The sequence below is a fragment of the Salvelinus fontinalis genome, chromosome 29, assembly GCF_029448725.1.
Source record: "Salvelinus fontinalis isolate EN_2023a chromosome 29, ASM2944872v1, whole genome shotgun sequence".
Classification (NCBI taxonomy): domain Eukaryota; kingdom Metazoa; phylum Chordata; class Actinopteri; order Salmoniformes; family Salmonidae; genus Salvelinus; species Salvelinus fontinalis.
The window spans coordinates 29,424,503-29,451,553 of NC_074693.1; the positions used below are offsets into that span (position 1 = coordinate 29,424,503).

The following is a 27,051-nucleotide window of genomic DNA, read 5'->3' on the forward strand; positions in this document are numbered from 1 at the left end:
TTTTTTGTAGTTCAATGACATGCAGGGTACTGCTATTTAACAGAAAATATGAACTGTGTTGTTCAGCTGTCATAACTTCAACAACAACACGTGCTTTCTACTCAGACTCGTCTTTTAATGCTTTGGCTTTATTCAATCAATGTAGAAGAGATAAAACGTCCCCACATTAATAGAGCCTAACTCAAAGAGCTAGCTGTTGAGAATCAGCAAATCCAAACAAACTTCCCCAAGCCCAGCTAGACTTATATCATCCGTTATAAACCAGTCCTATCAAAGCCTCTCTTTTTCAAGCCTTTAGCAGAACGCCCCCCCCCCCCCCCCCCCCCCCCCCACACAAACACACACTCTCTCTCTATTCCCTGGTTCCATTCTGAGGGCCATCAAAGAGGTCTTTTACTGTCCTCCCAGCCCTCTGCTCCACTTGTGGCTGAGGACCATGGAGGCCTGGGCTGGGGCTGGCTGGAACAGGCTGGGGCTGGGGCTAGGCCGGCAGGCTAGGCAGCAGTGCAGCAGTGTGACCATCATCACAGGAGATTAGTCTCAGCTCTCAGCACCATGGCATTAGGATTGGGAGGGCCGGACTGTTTGCTAACCAAACCGAGACGCATGGTTATTAGCGGGGAGCGTGACACCTCTGCCTGTCCGTCTGTCTGTTTATATCTCTTTTACTGTCTGCGGGTCAGACTAAGAGAGACGGAGACAGAAGAGAAACAGGGTTGGCGGGACTTCTCTCGCTCCTGGATGTTGGACCCATACAGCTTGGTGAGATCAGATCTTACCACGGCTCTGAAGACATCTACAGGTACAGTAGAGTTCATCTGATGTTTACAATCTTAGCCATGTGCAAATCACATTTGAATAGGCTTTCAGTAAGGTTTGGTCTATATTTCCAGATTTCAAAGTGACAAATCCTGTACGTTTTGTTTTCCCACTCGTCCTTAGAAAAGAAGAAGTGTATGACAGCAGAGCTCCAACCTGATGACTCCTCATTTCTCTCCTTGACCACAGACGCAATAACAACACTCCGAGACATACAGACATACAGCGAGACACAGAGCTGGAGAAGATCCAGGATGGTGCTGTACCTGGCCTTTCTGCTGGGGATCCTGCCCACTGCAGCTCAAGGTAAGACTCAACACCTGTTTTGTACTCGATTATATTGGGATTCAGGTTCATGACTTGGTTTGGTTGTGTTGTGTTGTTTAAAGGTGCTTTTTTATTTGAAGGAGTGGAGCAGTCCCACTCCTTTTGTAATTATTTTGCTTTTTTGAATAGATAGTAAAGTTTGGAAAGACAGGGGAGATAGTGGGAGTGTGAGTCAAAGGGGAGGTGGGCCTGATTTGAACCCTCTGGCATACGTGTGTAACAGCTGGACCACACGGGCCACACGGTAGTATTTTTGACATTGTATTTAATGCAGCTCTTGTGTCCTCCATACTTTTACGTGGATAATGCCTGACTAAAAATGCAATTTAAAGCTCCAATTCAGCAGTTAAAACAATAACAACACTTTTTCCCCGCTACTATTATTGGCTGGAGAAATGTAGCCACTCTCAAAGCAATAGACATGGCTATGGATGCAAGGACTGACCATCCATGATATCAAAATTATATTTTTAACCATGGTTTGAGGCTATTTAGTGCTTGTTTACATTTACATTGTTTACAAACATTGGAGTAAACCAAGCTCAATTTTGGGTTCTCCCACATGAAAAAAATACTATAGTATACTACGGTACATGTATGAATAATGTAGTATTCAATGTATTGTTTTTGCGGACTAAAGTCAATACTGTAGTATTTAGTATTTACAGTTAACTATAGTATAAATACTGTAGTAAAAAAGTACTGTAGTATATACTATAGTAATTAATGTAGTGTTTTGCAGATTGTAGTATACTGTAGTATTTACTGTAGTGTTTTGCGGAAGGTAGTATACTGTATTATTTACTGTAGTGTTATTGCAGACATTATTGTAGCATTTACTACAGTGTTTTGGGGGGGGGGGGGATAATACTGTAGTATTTACTATAGTGTTCTACAGTATACAGCATTCTATAGTAAGTACACACATGGTCGAGGTTTACTACAGTGTGTATTATAGTATTCTACAGTATAATACAGTTTACTACAGAATTCTATAGTAAGTTCTGTAGCATTATTTAGTAAACTGTAGATTTTTTTTATGTGGGCTGATGGAGTGTGACAGTTGAACTTAGCTCATTGGGCATTTCTAAGGTATATTCTTCAAGGATCAATGAGTACATATCTGTAACGGCAGATTTACTCCTCTTCGTCTGAAGAGGAGGTGTAGGGATCGGACCAAGACGCAGAGTGGAAAGTGTCCATGATTTATTAACAATAAACTGAACACTACACGAAACAAAATAACAAAAGCGAATCAAACCGAAAGACAGTCCCGTGTGGCACGAACACTGACACGAAATACAAACACCCACAAACACACACGTGAACCCCGGCTGCCTAAGTATGATTCTCAATCAGGGACAACGATTGACAGCTGCCTCTGATTGAGAATCATACCAGGCCGAACGCACAAAACACCAACATAGAAAACAACACATAGACAACCCACCCAACTCACGCCCTGACCATACTAAATAAATACAAAACAAGAGAAAACAGGTCAGGAACGTGACAATATCATTGTTTTGTTACTCCAAAAATGGGTGTAGCAACTGCAGATTGCCCCTTTAAATGTCACATCACATTGCTCAGACAACATATCAAAGAAGCATGTGTCTGAGGTCTTGAATATGAACAATCATATGTAGGACAGTACTGTCCTGTACATATGGCTGAGGTCTTGAATATGAACAATCATATGTAGGACAGTACTGTCCTGTACATACGGCTGAGGTCTTGCTCCATTGTACCACATTGTATTTGATAGGCAGCTAGTATACTTGGAGTCCATAGGAAGGTGGTGTGTAATGTTATCAGGAAATCTGGACCCGGAATGCTGAATGGCACAAAACCAAGAACAGCCCCCTCCCTCTGACCCTCTAAGGTTGAGCTGTGGACTGTGATAAATAAGTCTGCTGAACAACAAATCTCAGTTCTGCTTTGAGATAAAACAAGAAACAAACTTTACATGTCAGAACAAATGGAGGGAACACTTAGGCTACTGTAGTGTTGAGATGTTTCATGGTGATGTTTCGTCTGCTTCATGGTTGCCAAATACAGTAGAGTGAATGCTGAATAAAACTTCACCATGAGAAAGCCCAAATGAGGTTTTAGAGAGTTAAATGAAGAAAACAAATATAAATGTCCTTTAAAGCCATATTCTACTGGAGATTTGTCTTGAAGTTCTTGAAACCCCCTTGACCCCAATAAGTTGTTGGAGTGTCTCAAAGAAGGCATTGTTTCTCTGTATGTCACCAGGCAGCAGTTAGCTTTGTCACACCCCAAGGGAGAACATCTCCATGGTCTTTACACCCCATATAGCTCCCTCTATCTCCCTCTGTCTCCATCTGTCCTTTCTGTTTTTGGAAGAGAAAACCCTGAGTCAACTCTTTGTTTTGTTTTTTCTTGTGTTTGAGGGTGTAAAAGGGCAAGGCAATAAGAGGGTATGAGTAGTCTATAGGAGACTTTGCATGGTGGGATCATTGCTTGTTAGTAAGTCTCCTTTCATCATGACATAGATACAGAGCTGGAAAGCAGAAGTGAGAGAAGGAGTGAGACCTCTCCTTTAGGGCCAGCTCTGCAATGTGTTTCCTCAATTTGCAGTGTCCAAGTTAACTGTTTAACGCAGAGTGACCAGGACGACTTTCAGTTCTCCTCGGTCTTACAGGAAGGGTCAAAACAGAAAGAAATAGTCATCAGAGTTGAGTTGATGAACACCAATTAATTTAACCATGTTTTGAGTTTCCTGGTCTGTTCACATGGTCAAGAGGTAGTCCGTCCTAACCATTAAAGTGTATGTCCATGTACTGCTATAATAACAATACAAACAGCCCAATATAGTGAACGAGTTTTAACATCTCTGGTCTCTGTTTACCTCAGCACAATGGCGGCATCCTGTCATCAAGCTCAACTCTCAACTTGTGGTTGGGCCTGAGGTAGTACTGAATCCTGGCACCCCATTAGTCCTGAGGTGTGAAGGTGATGGGCCAGTCAACTGGCTGACCCGGTTGGCCAAACACAAGCGCTTCATCTCCAAAGGCAAGGGGAGAGTCAGAACCTTCAGGGTGGACCGTCCCTCTGCAGAACACACTGGGACCTATAAGTGTGAATATACCAGTGTGAACGTTAAGGGCCAGGACTTGTTTTCTACAGTGCACGTGTACGTGAAAGGTAAGCTCAGAAGAGTACTGAGTTGCTGTTAATTTACCATACCTGTAGAGAGAGTGATGATTTTGATTTTAAAAGTCTTGGGGGCATGGTTTTGTTTGCGTATCTCTCCAGTAGCTCTCATTCTAACACATCCCACCTTCTCCATCAGACCCAGACAACCTATTTTGGACCAGCAGCACATCCCTGAGTGTGGTGAGGAAGGAGGGGGAGAACTATCTGCTCTCCTGCCTGCTAACTGACCCAGAGGCTACAGACCTGGGGCTCCGCATGGACAACTGCACCTCCGTACCCCCAGGCATGAACTACACAGCAGACCCCCGCAGAGGCATCCTTATCCGCAACCTCCAACCCAGCTACAACGCGGACTATGTCTGCAGCGCCAAGCTCCACGGGGTGGAGAGGACCTCCAAGGCTTTCTCCATCAACATCATTCAAAGTGAGTAGGTTGAGTGTTGTGGAGGGATACTTTAGATAAAGTGACCAGACCTAGGTCAAAGCATACTGTACAAACTTGATCAGGCCCATGGTTCGTACTGTACTGTACAATGTGTACAAATTGGATATTTTCAAAATTGAGTTTAATTGAAAAAGGAGCATCTGCATGTTACTTGATTATACATGTCGTGTATCTGGTTCCCTCTGTGTCCAGGGCTGCGTTTCCCACCTTACGTATTCCTGGAGAAGGATGAGTATGTTCGTATCGTGGGAGAGAAGCTGAGAATCCACTGCACCACACACAACCCTAACTTCAACTACAACGTCACCTGGAATTACAGCTCCAAGAAGGCAAGCACTGTCAGAGTTTCTGAAACAACCTATTTGTTCCACTGTTAGAGTTTCTGAAACAACCTATTTTTTCCACTGTCAGAGTTTCTGAAACAAGCTATTTGTTCCACTGTCAGAGTTTCTGAAACAACCTATTTGTTCCACTGTCAGAGTTTCTGAAACAACCTATTTGTTCCACTGTCAGAGTTTCTGAAACAACCTATTTGTTCCACTGTCAGAGTTTCTGAAACAACCTATTTGTTCCACTGTCAGAGTTTCTGAAACAACCTATTTGTTCCACTGTCAGAGTTTCTGAAACAACCTATTTGTTCCACTGTCAGAGTTTCTGAAACAACCTATTTGTTCCACTGTCAGAGTTTCTGAAACAACCTATTTGTTCCACTGTCAGAGTTTCTGAAACAACCTATTTGTTCCACTGTCAGAGTTTCTGAAACAACCTATTTGTTCCACTGTCAAAGTTTCTGAAACAACCTATTTGTTCCACTGTCAGAGTTTCTGAAACAACCTATTTGTTCCACTGTGCCACAAGCTGTAGCTCTATCCCAGAGTTGGCCAAAACAAATTGCATGATAATAGGTCTTCGTTATAAAAAAAGTTTCCTGTCTCTTCTTACAGAGATCCACCATAGAGGAGAATGTCCAGTCTAAGGACAGCCGTCTGGACATTGAGAGCATCCTGACCATCCCAGCAGTAGACCAGTCAGACACAGGGAACATTACCTGCACCGGAACCAATGAGGCTGGAGTCAATAGCTCTGCCACCTACCTGCTGGTCGTAGGTTAGTTAATGAATAACTGTGTCGTTCCAACAATTTTATGAAGTTGGCTTTAGCTAGCCCAGATAAGTTCCCAATCTCGCAACCTGCTGCATGTTCGAAACAGCCCTTATCATTTGCACCATGTACTTTTAATAGAATCTCAATTGCAATCCAGGTCAGTTGGTTCTGTTATTAGATGAAGCATAGTGATAACACATTCATCTGTTGTATAAATAAACAAAATATCTGACATTATATTCACATTTTAACATTGATGTGATTTGAAATGGTTGAAAGCATAGTGATAGACATTTGGGTGACAACTAAATAAAAAATCTGACATTGTTTTTCCATTGGAATTTGGTTGTGGTTTTGAGATGGTAAAAAGCATATTGATAACACATTGGAAACTCAACAACATTTTGGCTGTCTTTTTGAGTAGGTGAATATAGGTTGTTATCTCATTGATCAACGTCTCAATGGACAACAGCCATGAAAAAGACAACCGTGGTTATAACCAACCAGCATCCAGGATTAGACAATCCCATTGTATAATAGAACACATTCCAGTCACAGAACTGGATTGTATTCCTTAGGGCAAACTGCAGTAGAAGGTTTTACAAGGAAAGGAAAATCTATATTTTTTGTTTTCTTTGGTTTGGTGCCTAAGGAATACAACCCTGGCTAACCTTGAATATAACTCTTCCATGTTTCTCTGTGTTCCTGTCCAGAGGAGCCCTACATCCGTCTGTCCCCCCAGCTGTCCTCCAAGCTAGCCCACCAAGGCCTGTCCATTGAAGTGAACGAGGGGGAGGACCTGAAGCTCTGTGTCCTGATCGAGGCGTACCCCCAGATCATAGCCCAGAGCTGGGACACCCCAACGTCCTCGCCCACACAGGAACACATCTTCACACGCTACAACAACAGGTGAGCACAACAAGGTGAAGGGAACTGACTGAATGAAGCGGCTGTATTGGGAAGACATTTGGGCCTGTTGGACAAAAGCGCAGCAGCAGAAAAGGGGTGTGAGACAGTGTCAATGTGAAATGTTCACAGATCAGAAGCTGACTTGTTCATAGTAGAATTGGTAAGCAGCAGCAGAAGTTTATTAGTTCATCTGGAAAAAACTCAGCGGTCCAGAGAGTTTTGTACTATGAAACCAGAAGGAAGGAGCTTCTGTAATGTTTTACCTCCGTGATGAGGCATAGTAGCAACAGTCTGAGGAGAACGATGATGTAGTTTTCAGCACATCACACCATCTGCACTCATTGCTCTTTTGTTAAAGAGCTCCAGTAATCTAGCTCACCAGCCGGCTCCCCCTCTTTCTATATGCGGTAACAATTGAGCCTGGTGGTTAGACTCCAGTGGTTAGACTCCAGTGGTTAGCTGTTCAGTGGTTAGACTCCAGTGGTTAGCTGTTCAGTGGTTAGCTGTTCAGTGGTTAGACCTCCAGTGGTTAGCTATTCAGTGGTTAGACTCCAGTGGTTATATCTCAAGTGGTTAGATCTCCAGTAGTTAGATCTCCAGTGGTTATATCTCCAGTGGTTATATCTCAAGTGGTTAGATCTCCAGTGGTTAGATCTCCAGTGGTTATATCTCCAGTGGTTATATCTCCAGTGGTTATATCTCCAGTGGTTAGATCTCCAGTGGTTAGATCTCCAGTGGATAGACTCCAGTGGTTAGATCTCCAATGGTTATATCTCCAGTGGTTAGATCTCCAGTGGTTAGATCTCCAGTGGTAGACTCCAGTGGTTGGACTCCAGTGGTTTGATCTCCAGTGGTTATATCTCCAGTGGTTAGACTCCAGTGGCAGTGGTGGAAAAAGTACCCAATTGACATACTTGAGTTAAAGTATAGATACCTTAATAGAAAGTTACTCATGTAAAAGTGAAAGTCAGCCAGTAAAATACTAGTTGAGTAAAAGTCTAAAAGTATTTGATTCTAAATATACTTAAGTATCAAAAGTAAATGTAATTGCTAAAATATACTTAAGTATCAAAAGTAGAAGTATAAATCATTTCAAATTGCTTCTATAAAACAAACCAGACAGCACCATTTTCTTGTTTTTAAAATGTAAGGATAGCCAGGGGTACACACTAACACTCAGACATAATTTACAAACGATGCATTTGTGGTTAGTGAGTCAGCCAGATCAGAGGCAGTAGGGATGACCATGCGTTCTCTTGATAAGTGTGTGAATTGGACCATTTTCCTGTCCTGCTAAGCACTCAACATGTAATGAGTACTTTTGGGTGTCAGAGAAAATGTATGGAGTAAAAAGTACATTATTTTCTTTAGGAATGTAGTGAAGTAAAAGTAAAAGTAGTCAAAAATATAAATAGTAAAGTACGGAAACCCCCAAAAAACACTTAAGTAGTACTTTAAAGTATTTCTTCTCAAGTACTTTACACACTGTCCAGTGGTTAGCTCTCCAGTGGTTAGATCTCTAGTGGTGCTACAACAGATCCTGCCTGGTTTCCCCTCAGGTATTCCGCTACCCTGCTGCTAAAGAGAATGATTGCACAAGAGCAAGGCCAGTACACCTTCTATGCCAGCAGTGCCATGGCCAACGCATCCATCACATTCCAAGTCCAAATGTATCGTGAGTAAATTATCAGTAGTTTGAATATCTATTGAATATCTATCACACAGACATAATGATACAGATACACTGCGTCAGTTCATACAACAACTCTCTGAGGAATACACGTTTTATCAAGGCATCTATTGACTATCTGTATCTGTATTTAAAACATTGTTTATTTAACCATGCTCTCTCGTGATTGGCAGAGAAGCCGGTTGCCGTGGTGAGATGGGAGAACATCACCAGCCTCATGTGTACGTCATTCGGTTATCCTGCTCCCATCATCCTCTGGTACCAGTGCTCTGGAATCAGAGCCACGTAAGTGTTTGCATGAGGGTTACTAGAGGGCAGTGGTATGATATTGCTGTGGTGAAATAGAGACTTAATAAGCACAGACATACGCATCATTGATGATAGGAGAGACTAAATAGGTATAATGGATCATTCCACCAATTCGATGCCTTTTGAGAAGTGTAACTTGGTAAAAAAAAATCATAAAGAGCACATGTTCAACTTCATAAAAAACATGTTTTCCCATCGCAAGATGTTAAATTACAAAAATGACTTCAGTAAGTAAGTAAGTACCTATTAAGTGCCAAATAAAGTAATGGTTGACCGTAACAGGGTTGACCATATCAGGGTTGACCACTTCATCTTAAAATCAATCATAAACCCCAGTGTGACAGGGGGAATGGAAGCTTGTTGTGTGCAACAGCGAGTGGCAATTGAATGCAAACTTCAACCCCAAAAAAGTATTGTTAAAACTTTTCTAGCCTATCCATCTAAATGGTAACACGGTTGACGTGTTATGCTTGACCCGCTCAGTTTTCCACCACAACATAGCTGAAAATTGCCAGAAAGAGTCGAACCAGCTCACCTGCTTTTACATGATGTTTTGATTATTAGATGTTTGTTCCTTTTGAAAAAAAAAGGAACAGTTTCACCATGTTAAAATGAGAGTTTAATTCACGTGACAGGGTTGACATTAAAATGAGGGACATATGAATGACACAAAATAAATAATAATATTCAGAAATGACTCTGTCAAACCAACAAAATAGCTTGGAGAAATGTTGGAATGAAGTGGGTTAAAATTGACCAAGAAGTCTCAGAGGGTGCACTGAGGCACATGTCAAAATGCTGATTTTTTGCACTTTAGCAAGTCTTTATACATATTAAAAATCAGATGTAAAAATTCTCCATGTTGTCTATGTTGGATATCATAACTAAATGGGGAAGTCAACCTATCTCTATCCCTTTCTATGAGAACAGGTGCAATGAGAACAACACAGGTCTCCAGATGCCTGCTCCTCTTCTGGCCCAGACGGTGGAGGTCCAGAGGGAGGAGTACGGGCCGGTCGAAGTCGAGAGCGTCCTGACCGTGGGACCGTCCAACCGTAGGATGACCGTGGAGTGTGTCGCCTTCAACCTGGCCGGAGTTGGCAAAGACACCTTCGCCATGGAAGTTTCCGGTAAGAGTCAAAACACAGTCATCCATGGCTATCCTCATGGTTACTGTCTAATCCTTAGTTCACACTCCTTGTTTCTGTGTCATCGTAGTCAAGTACATGAACTGTACATGAACTGTCCGTTCATTTGTTGATTCAGATTCACATAATCTGTTACTTTAGCTACAGCTATACTTCCTCAGTTCCACATAAACCCATTCCAAAACCATTATACATAGAACATTCCGAGTGTCATCTACACTCTCCCTCCTGACTCTCCGTCTGCTCTCTGATTGGATAGATAAAGTGTTCACCTCCACCCTATCGGGAGCAGCTGGTGTTCTCGCCTTCCTCATCCTGCTACTCATCTTCCTGCTCTACAAGTACAAGCAGGTAGGACACACAACAGCCTCTACCATATACAAAATAAACTGAGAGACCAGTATGCAATCTCATCTAAAATAAACCTAGGTAACAAATGGATATATCCATGAATAGAGTATTCACAAATATCTCTAGTTTCAAATCACTGTTTCCTTTTAGTTATTCAAATGATTGACTAATAAAAATTTCCTTCCCTTTGCAGAAACCGAGATATGAGATCCGGTGGAAGATCATCCAGGCCAGTGATGGAAACAACTACACCTTTATCGACCCAAGTCAGCTGCCGTACAATGAAAAGTGGGAGTTTCCCAGGGACAAGCTCAAGCTAGGTTTGTGACCTTTTCTTAAACTTTTCTTAAACTGCAGTTGTTTGGTACTTTGGAGTTAGATCTTTCACTCTTGGGTAATACATTGTATCTTGATTTGAAAAGGCAGTGCTTGCTGGAAGGAGAATGCATGGAATCTCAAATAAATGTACAACTATAAATTGTATTTCCTTACGAAAAGAAAGTATATTGACTTACAGTTACATTTGTAAGTGATGTGTTGGCTGTGTGACCTGCAGGGAAGATCCTAGGAGCTGGGGCCTTTGGGAAGGTGGTGGAGGCCACAGCTTATGGTCTGGGGGAGGACGACAATGCGATACGAGTGGCTGTCAAGATGCTCAAAGGTCAGAATCCATTGAAAAAGAGAACGCTTTTTAATCCAGGAGTAGAATTGATTAAAGTCTGCTAAAATGGCTGTGATCTGAGCGGTACAGGGTAATTTCTCTCTCTCTGCAGCCAGGGCCCACTCAGATGAGAGAGAGGCTCTGATGTCAGAGCTGAAGATCCTGAGTCACCTGGGACAGCACAAGAACATTGTCAACCTGCTGGGAGCCTGCACTCAGGCAGGTGAGAACAAAGCACTCTCCATAAAATGCATGGAAAATACATATGTATTTGAATCAAATTTGACCAAAATATTTAGCTTAAAAAATACAGTATATTTGGAAGTTTAAAATCTCTCAATTTATATAAAAGAATATCCATTAATCTTCTCTAAGGACCCGTACTGGTGATCACCGAGTACTGTAGTCATGGAGACCTTCTGAACTTCCTGCGACACAAGCAGGAGACCTTCCTGAACTTTGTCATGAACATGCCAGAGGTACTAGAAGAGACCAGCGACTACAAGAACGTCTCTGAGGAGAAACAGTTCATCAGAAGGTGTGGATTATATTGGCATGCACCAAGCTCATGAAAAAGCAGGTGGACTCTCAGTAACCTTTATTCAACATACATAGCAGCAGCCTGGTGAAGTAACCACTTTGTCTGATTAGCCTCCTCCCGAACCTCCTCCTCACCCTCTGATCCCTTCCTCCCCTCCCTCTACCAGTGACAGTGGAATCTCCAGTGTGTCTTCTGACAGCTACCTGGAGATGAGGCCTGGTCCCCAGCCTGTCAACTCCTCTCTGGGTAAACAATCTGTCGTACTACCTTCTAATTTATCAAGCACCAGTCACTGCACAAGTTCTCCATTGTATTGTTCTTTGACTCAGTTGGACATTTGGGTGGACATCGATACATTCTATTCTATTTTATTCTATTCTATCAGACTCTCTGTGTGAGGAGGGAGGGCCAGACTCGTGGCCGTTGGACATAGATGACCTGCTGAGGTTCTCCTATCAGGTGGCTCAAGGTCTGGACTTCCTGGCCGCCAAGAACGTGAGTCACATCAACACACAGTTTCAAAACAAAGCTTGCGAAACAAGGCTTGTGTAACTAGGCATATTTCACAGTTTGAGATTATGTTTGGTGATAATTGGTCACACAATATTTTCTTAAATATCATCTCACAGGTAGAGATTACCCACTGGGCACAAACTGGTTAAATCAATGTTGTTTCAACATAATTTGTCAACATATTGTGATGTGGAATCTACGTGGAAAATGCATTGGATTTGTTGTTTTGAGGGTAACATGTTAACCACAGGATTATGTCAACCCATTTTCAACAAAGACAAGCCATGTATACATTTTTATTTTATTTGTACCTTTCAAAAAAACATCAGATTTTCTATGCGATATCCTCTATAAGGGAAAAACAATAGGCTGGGCGGCACCTCCTGCTGGGGGAATTGATCTATCTACAGCTATACATTCGGTCTTTAACGAAGCTCAGCCTTGCTTAGCTTTGATATTTGTTATTGACTATTACCAATGTGCTGTCATGAGAATGATTGTTGAGAGATCTCCACTTAATACATTTACTGTTGCTATCGAAGTCATTTCAAAGGGTAGGTTCAACAGAGCTAATGAAATGTAACCATACTTTATCAATCATATATCATCAATGAGGCTATTTAGGCCTATATCACATTTGGGAAGTCATCAACGGCTATTGTTTCAATTCAACTCAGGATTCAACTAAAAATAGACAACACATATAGGCCTAGGGTTTCAAGCTTTGGTTGATTTCAAATGGAATTCACAAGTTAATAATAAATATGTTAGATTTATGTCTCCATCTCAACCAAAAATAAAAAGTTAAAGAATAGGATTCAATCAAATCAAACTGTATTTAAAGTATATTTAAAGTTTGATTTGATTTAGTCCTATTCTTTCACTTGGATGTTTGAGATGGAGACTGAATCCAACATATCAATTATTAATTTGTAGACAAACTAATAAGACTAAGCCAGTGGCTCAGATGGAACCATCCAAGCAGTAGATACAGTACATGTCCTTTACATGTTGAAATTTGGTTGCATTGCCAACCAAACACAAGTCAATATTACTTTTGCAAGACAGTAAATAGCCTAATGTTATGGCTATCTTACAAACTAATGTAACAGTATTTATTCAACCTTAAAATGAGTAACACATTCATGGCTACATGTTCTTTCCCATAGGGGTCACACGGGCATCTCCCCCCTCAGATTTGTCCCATTTATATATAAAACAATATATATATATACATATATGTATGTATGTATATACATTTTTTTTTTTACATAGAGTTAAGCATAATGATTATTGCTCTAGATTGCATGAAAAAAGCCATTTCAGGTCATTGAAAAATGTGACATTCTCCAACTTATGGACAGGGGGCCTAGCCCCCCACCAGACCTTTTAGACCAGGGGTCTTCAACCTTTTCTTGCCCAGGGACCCCCTCCCAGGCAACCCAGTGACCCAGGGACTCCCATTATACGTTACCAGGCAAATGTGACCCCCGTCATATGTATTTATTTTAATAAAAAATATATATATTTAGGGGTCATATGTTAGCAAAAAACATATAATTCACATGTCAGGTGAATTATAATGGCAAAGAGATGTGATAAACATTTTAAAATGAATAGATTTGGTAGATAGTTTTTCATTATGTTGATCTCCCCACATTATAACAAGAAGACTCTAACACCCTATTAGCTAGAAAGGTAACGCCAAACACATTTTCACGAAGAACAGATATTTAGCTGGTTAAACAAAGGTTAGCCATGTGTTGGCAAAAATGAATGTCCAAGTCAAGAAAGCTTACCAGCAGCCAGCGGTACTTGCCTCACTGGTAGCCTATTGACTGGTAGCCTATTGACTGGTAGCCTATTGACTGGTAACCTATTGACTGGTAGCCTATTGACTGGTAACCTATTGACTGGTAGCCTACTGACTGGTAGCCTATTGACTGGTAACCTATTGACTGGTAGCCTATTGACTGGTAGCCTATTGACTGGTAACCTATTGACTGGTAACCTATTGACTGGTAACCTATTGACTGGTAACCTATTGACTGGTAGCCTATTGACTGGTAACCTATTGACTGGTAACCTATTGACTGGTAACCTATTGACTGGTAGCCTATTGACTGGTAGCCTATTGACTGGTAGCCTATTGACTGGTAGCCTATTGACTGGTAACCTACTGACTGGTAGCCTATTGACTGGTAGCCTATTGACTGGTAACCTATTGACTGGTAGCCTACTGACTGGTAGCCTATTGACTGGTAACCTATTGACTGGTAGCCTATTGACTGGTAGCCTATTGACTGGTAACCTATTGACTGGTAACCTATTGACTGGTAACCTATTGACTGGTAGCCTATTGACTGGTAACCTATTGACTGGTAGCCTATTGACTGGTAACCTATTGACTGGTAACCTATTGACTGGTAACCTATTGACTGGTAGCCTATTGACTGGTAGCCTATTGACAGGCAGCCTATTGACTGGCAACCTATTGACTGGCAGCCTATTGACTGGTAACCTATTGACTGGTAACCTATTGACTGGTAGCCTATTGACTGGTAACCTACTGACTGGTAGCCTATTGACTGGTAGCCTATTGACTGGTAACCTATTGACTGGTAGCTTATTGACTGGTAGCCGTTTGACTGGTAGCCTATTGACTGGTAACCTATTGACTGGTAACCTATTGACTGGTAACCTATTGACTGGTAGCCTATTGACTGGTAACCTATTGACTGGTAACCTATTGACTGGTAGCCTATTGACTGGTAGCCTATTGACTGGTAGCTTATTAGCAGGTGCTTTTTCAAGGCATATGTATGTGAGATACTCCAGTGAGGGTGATCAGCTCCAGTGAGTGTAAATTGCTCAATATTAGGAGTTGAGAAATAAAGTTGACATCATTATAGATAATATATTTTCCTCTTTTCTACTGTAGGTATGTAATTCAAAATGTGTTCATTCTGTTGTTGCTAGCGTCATTTATCAAAACATTTAAAATCAAAAATATTTTTCCAACTTTTTAATTAAAAAAAATATTTTCGCAGTACCTTTGCTTTGGCCATGGACCCCCAGTTCAAAACACCTTTATTAAATTGTGGAAAGCGTAGTGATAACACATTGGGAATTCAACTAACTGTTGGCTGTCTTTTTGAGTGGGTGAAAATATGTTGGAATCTCATTGATCAACATATCTAGCAAGTATTACCCAATTCTCCACGTTGAAATGATGTGGTGTGCCCAGTGGATACAGATGAGAGCTCTTTGTGAGGTTGTGGTAAGCCACTAGAAGTGATCCTCTCTCTGTCTGTCTCTTTCTCTCAGTGTATTCACCGGGATGTTGCAGCCAGGAACGTTCTCCTGACTGACCGCCGTGTGGCTAAGATCTGTGACTTCGGCCTGGCACGTGACATCATGAATGACTCCAACTATGTGGTGAAGGGCAATGTGAGCAAACAACAACAACCTCAAATGAACAACCACCTCAATAACAACATGTTCTGTGTCAGTAACAACTATTTCACGTGTTTACTAAGGGCCCGGGCCTGGGTTTCTACTAAACTATATGGAATTGTTTTAAGATGGTCGTACCAAGAATCATTTAGATATTTGAATTTAGAATTTTAGGCCCCTTGTCAGTGTGTAAAAAATATTTACCAAAATGATGAAACATTGAATTTGACCTTACTGCTATTATCCCATAGAAACACATTGAATAACGTATTCATACATGGAAAAACAGATAGTAAAAAATAAATCAAAGAAAGTTTGTTTGGAAGTGTCCCATATCTGAGAAATATAAGAAAGATCAGGAAACTATTATAGTTTTGTTTAACCTTATTTAGCTCCTTTATTAGGCACTAAACTACTTTCATATACAGTATACTGTATACCTTTATTTCCTGGTTAAATTAAGGTTAAATAAATAAAAATACTTCCATTCAGTTTTTAAACTGGTTCCTGGGGACCTTCAGACGAGTCTTGTGATACTTGTGGGTGTCCTAGAGCAAAACAATCAACATGTATGTGTTTGTGAGAGTCTCGCCTTTGATGGTGGGGTCATGTTAGTGTTGAGCCCAAACTGTTCAGACATTACAGACAGAAGTTTGTAGATCAGCGGTACCGACTTCAGACGAGTCCCATGGTGCTTGTGGGGGTCTTAGAGCAAAACGGAGAACACCATCGTGTTTGTGAGAGTCTCAACTTTCTAAAACAATCTAAACCGTTCTCCTGGTCTGACAAACACCACTGTAGCTCTGCCACCTTCCACCGCAGATGCGGAAGGCCGACATGGGCGGATGTGGTGGACTGAGACGCAGTCTATGCAAAACAGAGATACAGATATATCAAGCTTAAACAGACATATTTTATAGGGGACTTTTGTATTCTGTTAATTGATGTACACGTCGCGCTGACATCTACTCTAGGGGGAAAAGGTCAAGACACTCCATATCTCTGTTGCCTGCAGTCATGGCAATTGTAGTTTGCTTTTGAGGTTGTGTTGCGTATTAAATATAAACTGTTAAATATACACATTTTAATATGTATTCCCTCACACTATGTGTCTGTAGGCGCGTCTGCCAGTGAAGTGGATGGCTCCAGAGAGTATCTTTGATTGTCTCTACACTGTCCAGAGTGACGTCTGGTCCTATGGGATCCTGCTATGGGAGATCTTCTCTCTAGGTGAGCTGGCATAAACATGCATATATAAACACAGTGGAATTTGACATCTTTTTGGTGAAGTCATTCAGTCATTCTTCTTAAATGTATTCATGTGTTTTGTTTAATCTCTGTAGGAAAGAGCCCCTACCCCAGTATCCTGGTGGACACCAAATTCTACAAGATGATAGAGTCTGGTTATCAAATGTCCCGGCCAGACTTTGCCCCTCCAGAGATGTAAGTTACACATTAAAGGCTTTTAGGTTTCAATAACCTTGCCCCATGCTAAAACGAGGCGGAAGTTTTTAAGATTTAATGCACCATATTTTTCCCCACTGAGTAAGCCTAGCTTCATTGAGATACAGATTCATGCATATTACAATATCCTTTTATATTTTTCTGTAAGACTTAACAAAGACCCCCTATATTCCAATCATACCCCCTTTTCAGCATTTATGATAAAAATAAATATATTTATTGTGCCTTTAATCCATTAAGCATGGCTGATTCCAGATTACTTCCTCTGAGCCCCATATTGAAAAAGTTACAAAGCTCCCCTCAAACATCAAAAACACCACAGAAACAAGAAATAAATGGTGTGTTTTTCCCCCGAGGCTCTGCACAACTGTGAGTGTCAATTCACCGTGGTTATCACACTACCCGGAATATTTGTGTTGTGAGGCCGGAGAAAGATAGACAGAGGCTACAGAGACTGAGTTACAACCTAGTCATCAGGGACCCTTTGTGTGGGGGTAAGTTAGTTCTTGATCAACCATGGTTCTGTGTGGGGGTGAGTTAGTCCTCTGTCAGGCATGGTTCTGCGTGTTAGCCACATGATCAGCAGACTGGAGTCCGTAACAGCGTCATTTCACAGCCCAGGCAGGGAGAAGACTGGTGGGACTGTGGTGGCGTTTATGAGGGGTGCATCTCTGTGCGTCACAATCAACCATGCTTATCATTGTAGCATCTAGATACATACAATCCCAAAGTTTGGTCAAAAAGGGTTCTAAGTAGTACAAGGCAGAAGTATGGCAGGTGAAAAGTACACCTTACAGTAGCAACAGGCATCAACATTTTTAAAAGGTTTTAAAAACAATTATAGTAAATGAAACAGTTGGACAATGGATGAAGATACTTCTAACCTTTAGAATGTTTAAAGGCACAGGATCATTTAAAGGCACGGGATAATAGGCGTGCGTGTCTTCTCTAAATAAACAAATGAAATAGGGCTACAACAGAGCACAGTAAAGCAGAACCTTTACATGTTTGTGTTTCATAATCATCACAGTTAAAACAGGAGAGCAATATCTATCTAGTAAAGTCCATAAAAAATAGATTTACAGTATATAACAAACAGTTGGATGGTCACACCATTGATTCAGGAGGACAGCTACCACAGCCTTCGCCAAGAAAACAAGAGTGTGTGCCTGGGTGGCCTCCGCCATTTCAGCACCACCAGCTGGCTGGACAGAGCCTTTCCAGCCGTCTATAGCGGACCAGCATTCAAATCAAATCAAATTGTATTTGCAACATGTGCTGAATACAACAGGCGTAGACCTTACAGTGAAATTCTTACTTACAAGCCCTCAACCAACAATGCAGTTTTAAGAAAATACATTAAAAAAGTTAGAGATAAGAATAACAAATAATTAAAGAGCAGCAGTAAAATAACAATAGCGGGCTATATACAGGGGGTACCAGTACAGAGTCAATGTGCGGGGGCAACGGTGCCAAGGTATTTGAGGTAATGTGTACATGTAGGTAGAGTTATTAAAGTGACTATGCATAGATAATAACAGAGAGTAGCAGCAGCGGAGAAGGGGGGGGGGGCAATGCAAATAGTCTGGGTAGCCATTTGATTAGATGTTCAGGAGTCATATGGCTTAGGGGTAGAAGCTGTTTAGAAGCCTCTTGGACCTAGACTGGAGCTCCGGTACCGCTTGCCGTGTGTTAGCAGAGGGAACAGTCTATGACTAGGGTGTCTGGAGTCTTTGACAATATTTAGGGCCTTCCTCTGACACCGCCTGGTATAGAGATCCTGGATGGCAGGAAGCTTGGCCCCGGTGATGTACTGGGCCGTACGCACTACCCTCTGTATAATGCCTTGCGGTCGGAGGCCGAGCAGTTGCCATACCAGGCAGTGATGCAACCTGTCAGGATGCTCTCGATGGTGCAGCTGTTAAACCTTTTGAGGATCTGAGGACCCATGCCAAAACTTTTCAGTCTCCTGAGGGGGAATAGATTTGTCGTGCCCTCTTCACGACTGTGTTGGTGTGCTTGGACTATCTTAGTTTGTTGGTGATGTGGACGCCAAGGAACTTGAAGCTCTCAATCTGCTCCACAACAGCCATGTCGATGAGAATGGGGGCGTGCTTGGTCCTCCTTTTCCTATAGTCCACAATCATCTCCTTTGTTTTGATCACGTTGAGGGAGAGGTTGTTGTCCTTGCACCACACGGTCAGGCCTATGACCTCCTCCCTATAGGCTGTCTCATCATTGTCGGTGATCAGGCCTACCACTATTGTGTCAGCAGCAAACTTAATGATGGTGTTGGAGTCGTGCCTGGCCGTGCAGTCATGAGCAAACAGGGAGTACAGGAGGGAACTGAGCACGCACCTGAGGGGCCCCCGTGTTGAGGATCAGCGTGGCGGATGTGTAGTTACCTACCCTTACCACCTGTGGGTGGCCCGTCAGGAAGTCCAGGGTCCAGTTGAAGATTAATGTGCTTAGTCCCAGGGTCCTTAGCTTAGTGATGAGCTTTGAGGACACTATGGTGTTGAACGCTGAGCTGTAGTTAATGAATAGCATTCTCACGTAGGTGTCCCTTTTGTCCAGATGTAAAAGGGCAGTGTGGAGTGCAATAGAGATTACGTCATCTGTGGATCTGTTGGGGCGGTATGCAAATTGGAGTGGGTCTAGGGTTTCTTGGATAATGGTGTTGATGTGAGCCATGGCCAGACTTTCAAAGAATTTCATAGCTACAGATGTGACAGTCATTTAGGCAGGTTACCTTAGTGTTCATGGGCACAGGGACTATGGTGGTCTGCTTGAAACATGCAGGTATTACAGACTCAGACAGAGCGAGGTTACAAAGGTCAGTGAAGACACTTGTCAGTTGCTCGGAGTACACGTCCTGGTAATCAGTTTGTGAATGTTGACGTGTTTAAAGGTCTTACTCACATCGGCTGCGGAGAGCATGATCACACAGTCATCTGGAACATCTGATGCTCTCATGCATATTTCAGTGTTACTTGCCTCGAATCAAGTATAGAAGTTATTTAGCTTGTCTGGTAGGCTCGTGTCACTGGGCAACTCTCGGCTGTTCTTCCCTTCGTAGTCTGTAATAGTCTGCATGGCCTGCCACATCCGACGAGTGTCGGAGCCAGTGTAGCACGATTTGATCTTAGTCCTGTATTGATGCTTTGCCTGTTTGATGGTTCGTTGGAGGGCATAGCAGGATTTCTTGTAAGCTTCTGGGTTAGAGTCCCGCTCCTTGAAACCGGCAGCTCTACCCTTTAGCTTCTACATCTGCATTGTTTGCTGTTTGGGGTTTTAGGCTGGGTTCATGTACAGCACTTTGTGACATCGGCTGATGTAAAAAAGGGCTTTATAAATAAATTTGATTTGATTGATAGCTCAGTATGAATGTTTCCTGTAATCTATGGCTTCTGGTTGGGTTATGTACGCACGGTCACAGTGGGGACGACGTTATCGATGCACTTATCGATGAAGCCAGTGACTGTTGTGGTGTACTCCTCAATGTCATCGGAAGAATCCCGGAACATATTCCAGTCTGTGCTAGAAACACAGTTCTGTAGCTTAGAATCTGCTTCATCTGACCACTTTCTTATTGACTGAGTCATTGGTGATTCCTGCTTAAATTTTTGCTTGTAAGCAGGAATCAAGAGGATAGAATTATGGTCAGATTTGCCAAATGGAGGGCGAGGGAAAGCTTTGTACGCGTCTCTGTGTGTGGAGTAAAGGTGGTCTAGAGTTGTTTTCCCTCTGGTTGCGCATGTAACATGCTGATAAAAATTAGGTAAAACTGATTTAAGTTTCCCTGCATTAAAGTCCTCGGCCACTAGGAGTGCCGCCTCTGGATGCGCGTTATCCTGTTTGTTTTTGCCGATATACAGCTCATTGAGTGGGGTTTAAGTGCCAGCATTGGTCAGTGGTGATATGTAGACAGCTACGACAAATACAGATGAAAACTCTCTAGGTAGATAATGTGGTCTACAGCTTATCGTGAGATACTCTACCTCAGGCAAAACCTTAGATATCGTGCACCAGCTGTTGTTTACAAATATACATAGGTCCCTGCCCCGTGTCTTACCAGAGGCTGCTGTTCTATCCTGCCAATGGAGTGTATAACCCGCCATCGGTATGTTATTAATGCCACGACTCGGTGAAACATAAGATATTAAAAAATGTTATGTCCCGTCGGTAGGTTAAACATGCTTTCAGTTCATCCCATTTATTTTCCAGCGATTGAACGTTGGCTAACAGTACGGATGACAAAGGCAGATTAGCCACTCGTCGCATGATCCTTACAAGACACCCCGATCTCTTTCCGCATAATCTCTATTTCTTTCTCCAACGAATAACGGGAATGAGGCCTGTTCAGGTGGTTGGAATATATCGTTCCCGTCCGACTCATTAAAGAAAAATTGTTCATCCAATTCGAGGTGAGTAAATGCTGTTCTGATGTCCAGAAGCTCTTTTCGGTCATAATAGACGGTAGCAGCAACATAATATGTACAAAATAAGTTACAAACAATGCAAAAAAATTAAATAAATAGCACGGTTGGTTAAAAGCGAATTAAAACGACAGCCTTCCTCCCTGGGCCCCAAATGATAAATGTCAGTCAAATATATATATATATATACATACTGTATATATATATACACTGCTCAAAAAAATAAAGGGAACACTAAAATAACACATCCTAGATCTGAATGAATGAAATATTCTTATTAAATAATTCTTTACATAGTTGAATGTGCTGACAACAAAATCACACAAAAATTATCAATGGAAATCAAATTTATCAACCCATGGAGGTCTGGATTTGGAGTCACACTCAAAATTAAAGTGGAAAACCACACTACAGGCTGATCCAACTTTGATGTAATGTCCTTAAAACAAGTCAAAATGAGGCTCAGTAGTGTGTGTGGCCTCCACGTGCCTTATGACCTCCCTACAACGCCTGGGCATGCTCCTGATGAGGTGGCGGATGGTCTCCTGAGGGATCTCCTCCCAGACCTGGACAAAAGCATCCGCCAACTCCTGGACAGTCTGTGGTGCAACGTGGCGTTGGTGGATGGAGCAAGACATGATGTCCCAGATGTGCTCAATTGGATTCAGGTCTGGGGAACGGGCGGGCCAGTCCATAGCAACAATGCCTTCCTCTTAAAGGAACTGCTGACACACTCCAGCCACATGACGTCTAGCATTGTCTTGCATTAGGAGGAACCCAGGGCCAACCGCACCAGCATATGGTCTCACAAGGGGTTTGAGGATCTCATCTCGGTACCTAATGGCAGTCAGGCTACCTCTGGCAAGCACATGGAGGGCTGTGCTGCCCCCCAAAGAAATGCCACCCCACACCATGACTGACCCACCGCCAAACCGGTCATGCTGGAGGATGTTGCAGGCAGCAGAACGTCCTCCACGGCGTCTCCAGACTCTGTCACGTCTGTCACGTGCTCAGTGTGAACCTGCTTTCATCTGTGAAGAGCACAGGGCGCCAGTGGCGAATTTTCCAATCTTGGTGTTCTCTGACAAATGCCAAACGTCCTGCACGGTGTTGGGCTGTAAGCACAACCCCCACCTGTGGACGTCGGGCCCTCATACCACCCTCATGGAGTCTGTTTATGACCGTTTGAGCAGACACATGCACATTTGTGGCCTGCTGGAGGTCATTTTGCAGGGCTCTGGCAGTGCTCCTCCTTGCACAAAGGCGGAGGTAGCGGTCCTGCTGCTGGGTTGTTGCCCTCCTACGGCCTCCTCCACGTCTCCTGATGTACTGGCCTGTCTCCTGGTAGTGCCTCCATGCTCTGGACACTACGCTGACAGACACAGCAAACCTTCTTGCCACAGCTCGCATTGATGTGCCATCCTGGATGAACTGTACTACCTGAGCCACTTGTGTGGGTTGTAGACTCCGTCTCATGCTACCACTAGAGTGAAAGCACCGCCAGCATTCAAAAGTGACCAAAACATCAGCCAGGAAGCATAGGAACTGAGAAGTGGTCTGTGGTCACCACCTGCAGAACCACTCCTTTATTGGGGGTGTCTTGCTAATTGCCTATAATTTCCACCTGTTGTCTATTCCATTTGCACAACAGCATGTGAAATTTATTGTCAATCAGTGTTGCTTCCTAAGTGGACAGTTTGATTTCACCGAAGTGTGATTGACTTGGAGTTACATTATGTTGTTTAAGTGTCCCCTTTATTTTTTTGAGCAGTGTATATATATATATAAATATTTTATATATATATATATATATATATATATATATATATATATATATACAGTACCAGTCAAATTTTTGGACACACCTACACATTCAAGGGTTTTTCTTTATTTATACTATTTTCTACATTGTAGAATAATAGTGAAGACATCATTACTATGAAATAACACCAAAAAAGTGTTAAACAAATCAAAATATATTGATTTGTAGCCACCCTTTGCCTTGTATCTGTGCACACTCTTGGCATTTTCTCAACCAGCTACTTACCTGTAATACCGAACAAAAATATTAACTTGACATGCAACAATTTCCACGATTTCACTGAGTTACAGTTCATGTAAGGAAATCTGTGAATTTAAATTAATTCATTAGACCCTAGTCTATGGATTTCACATGACTGGGCAGGGGCGCAGCCATGGGTGTGTCTTGGAGGGCATAGGCCCACCCACTTAAGAGCTAGGCCCACCCACTGTGGAGCCAGGCCCAGCCAATCAGAATGAATTTTCCCACAAAAAGGCTTTATTACAGATTGAAATACTCTTCAGTTTCATCAGCTGTCCGGGTGGCGGGTTTCAGACGATCCCGCAGGTAAAGAAGCCGGATGTGGAGGTCCTGGGCTGGCGTGGTTACTCGTGGTCTGTAGTTGTGAGACCGGTTGGACATACTGCCAAATTCTCTAAAATGACATTGAAGGTTTCTATAAAATTCTCTGGCAACAGCTCTGGTGGACATTCCTGCAGTCAGCATGCCAATTGCATGCTCTGTGGCATTGTGTTGTGTGACGAAACAGCACATTTTGGTGGCCTTTTATTGTCCCCAGCACAAGATGCACCTGTATAATGATCATGCTGTTTAATCAGCTTCTTGATATACTACACCTGTCAGGTGGATGTATTCTCTTGACAAAGGAGACATGCTCACTAACAGGGTTGTTAACAAATGTGTGCACAGAATTTTAGACAAATAAGCTTTTTGTGGGTATGGAACATTTCTGGGATCTTTTATTTCAGCTCATGAAACCAACACTTTACATGTTGAGTTATTATTTTTGTTCAGTATAATTTGATATGGAGTGGTTTGAAAGACCATAGAGCTCCATATTGAGACAATCTTCTCCATGATGCCTGAGGGCCTTGCATGATGTAGTAAAATATAGTATTTTTAATACTGTATTGTGACCAATAACAATATGATCTTGATGCCCCACCAGGTATACGATCATGAAAATGTGCTGGAATCTGAAGCCAACAGAGCGACCCACCTTCAGTAAAATCAGCCAGCTGATTGAGAGTCCTCGGGGAACAGCCCGAATGTCCAGACCAGGTAACACAGAGAGGGAGATGGATGTTTAACATGGTAGATATATCTCTTATCAGAATAAAACAGCATCAACGCTAAGGAGAACATAAAACATCTTCCATTGTCAGACTGGCTTGACCATACTAACGAATTATCTGAAGATAGCAGTACCGTAACTTCTAGGTGTTCTCCTCTCCCAGCAGTACCAGAACATCCAGCAACAGGACATGGTGATTGAGGAGTTGGAGCCGTGTGATGATGAGGATGACGACGAGACAAAGTTTTGTGACGGCTCCTGTGACCAGTCCTGTGAGCACGAAGAGGAGGAGCAACCTCTGATGAAGACCAATAACTATCAGTTCTGCTGAAAACTCCCTGGCATCATCAAACCATCCACATTCTGATCTGAAATTCTTCAACATTCTATCTTCTGCTCACTGTAGAATCATTCTAGGAGCGTATATCCATAGAAATGGAATTGGGATATTTTCGTAAAGCAATGAATGCCTGAAAAGCAATTTTTAAGTTCTGTTTTGGCTTGTAGATAGATAGGCAGCTGAAAAAGTAATGTGACTTGCTATATACTGTGACTTGAGATACCATGTCTTACGCAGGAGATAATTGATCTAATCACAGAGTGCCTTAGTTATGTACTTAATATATGTAATGCCTTATTGTATGTTCATGCATTACTTTTTCTTCTTCTATGGTTTGAGATTTTCTCTTTTAAGTCTATTCACCAAAGATGGACCTACCCTGACTGAACAGACTGTTCTGTCCACAGGCTTCTAGTTATTTCCTCTGTTCGTACATACTGTGCTGTTGGCACTATGGTGAGATTGAACAGACTGTTCTGTCCACAGCCTTCAAGCTGTGTCCTCTGTTCGTACATATTGTTTTGTTGCCACTATGGTGAGATTGTTGATTTGTTAGTTGTAGAAAAGAATGCTGCTGTGGTGTTTTAATTCACGTTTGTCAGCGGGTTCACTTCTACATTGTTGAACAAGCTTTTTTTAACATACTATACGCAGTTTTCAGAGGCAGCAACAAGACAGAAGCAAACATTGCAGATTTTTGAATGTTTGCCTATATATGAACAGCATCAAGATTAGTGTTGGGCCAGTAATTGAAAGGTCACTGGTTCAAATCCCTCAAGGTGAAGAAATCGGTTGCTCTACCCCAATTGCTTCAGGGACCATTAATAATGGCTGATCAAGGCTGTGACCCCACTCTCTGTGGGTGTCTTGGGAGAGTTAGGATATGCAACAAAAAAAAAAAAAATTTTCTTGTGTGATAGGACAACCATAAGCACCAACATTATTATTAACAAAGCATTTCTTTATACATATGATGGCTTATTTTGATGTTGGACATAACCGTTCCTGAGATCAAACCAAACGGGGATCACATTCCAGCTTAAACATGCTAAATCAACCATTGAAATGGATTTTGAGACGCCATTTACATCCATTTAACCATGTGTGTTGTTTCTATCTCCACGCTCTAGCCATAGTAGTAGCTAATTCATGTTAATGGCAAAATCATTGTAACATTATATGCTATGGTAGGGAACGATCAGGATGAAAGGAAAGTAAAAATGTGGATCCAAGTATGGACAATACAAACATGTGTTTGATGGCCATGTTCTGTTATAATCTCAACCCGGCACAGCCAGAAGAAGACTGGCTCAGAGCCTGGTTCCTCTCTTGGTTTCTTCCTAGGTTCTGGCCTTTCTAAGGAATTTTTCCTAGCCACCGTGCTTCTACACCTGCATTGCTTGATGTTTGGGGTTTTAGACTGGGTTTCTGTACAGCACTTTGTGACATCGGCTGATGTAAAAAAGGGCTTCATAAATAAATTTGATTGATTTATTCAATTTATTTGATACCATTCCACTTATTCTGCTCCAGCCATTACCACAAGCCTGTCCTTACCAATTAAGGTGCCACAGACCCCCTGTGATATCTATACCGCTCAATATTTTGATGTTCATCATCAGTATGATAAAACGTGTGAATTGTGGCACAATAATATTGATTCATTGTTTTGAATGTAGCATTCAGCTAATACTGCCTACTGTAATTACCACGATGTCAGATAAAAGCTATAAGTCTGTTAGTCTATATGTCAGCTGGAAGTCAGATAACAGTTACTTGGATTGTTAGCAGCTATTCTGAATACTGTTGCAGTGGAAATTAGAGAAAAGAGATTTGTATGTAGTGTATGTATGGTGTAATGTAAATGAATAAATGTATGTTTATTTTCACTTTACTGCTTGAAAGCCAAAAATAGATTCTTTGTCATTAAATCCTTTTAGTTGTTTGCTAACCAAATCACTGTACGGTCTTGGAAGGAGTGTAATTATATTCAGACAATATGCAACAACAAAAAAATAAGAAACTTAAATAAAGACGTCTAGCTTCCCTTGGATATACCACATTATATTTCCCTGTGGACTTGTTTCAACAACATTTCAGCCTACTCCATAGTACGTCATACGACAGTGAACAAAAAGCTACATTTCAGTGATTTTTTACCTCAGTTCCCGTTTCAGATGAAAATGCCTTCTCTGCATTCTTCTGAATCTTAATTCCCTGTTCTCATGGGAGGTTG

The 27,051-nt window shown here is 42.0% G+C and overlaps 1 protein-coding gene across 1 annotated transcript; it reads left to right on the top strand.

The window, feature by feature from the left end:
• The first annotated feature begins 503 nt into the window (after positions 1-503).
• Positions 504-26,709, top strand: LOC129827803 (macrophage colony-stimulating factor 1 receptor 1-like). The gene is given in 23 exon segments (XM_055889001.1): positions 504-802; positions 943-1,125; positions 4,027-4,317; positions 4,466-4,753; positions 4,967-5,103; positions 5,719-5,881; positions 6,592-6,787; positions 8,347-8,462; positions 8,651-8,762; positions 9,717-9,916; positions 10,194-10,285; positions 10,479-10,605; positions 10,842-10,946; positions 11,059-11,169; positions 11,322-11,484; positions 11,654-11,733; positions 11,873-11,982; positions 15,328-15,450; positions 16,575-16,686; positions 16,800-16,899; positions 24,350-24,424; positions 24,426-24,462; positions 24,639-26,709. Coding segments are annotated over 23 exon segments (3,336 nt in total). The 5' UTR covers positions 504-555; the 3' UTR covers positions 24,807-26,709.
• The last annotated feature ends 342 nt before the right edge of the window (positions 26,710-27,051 follow it).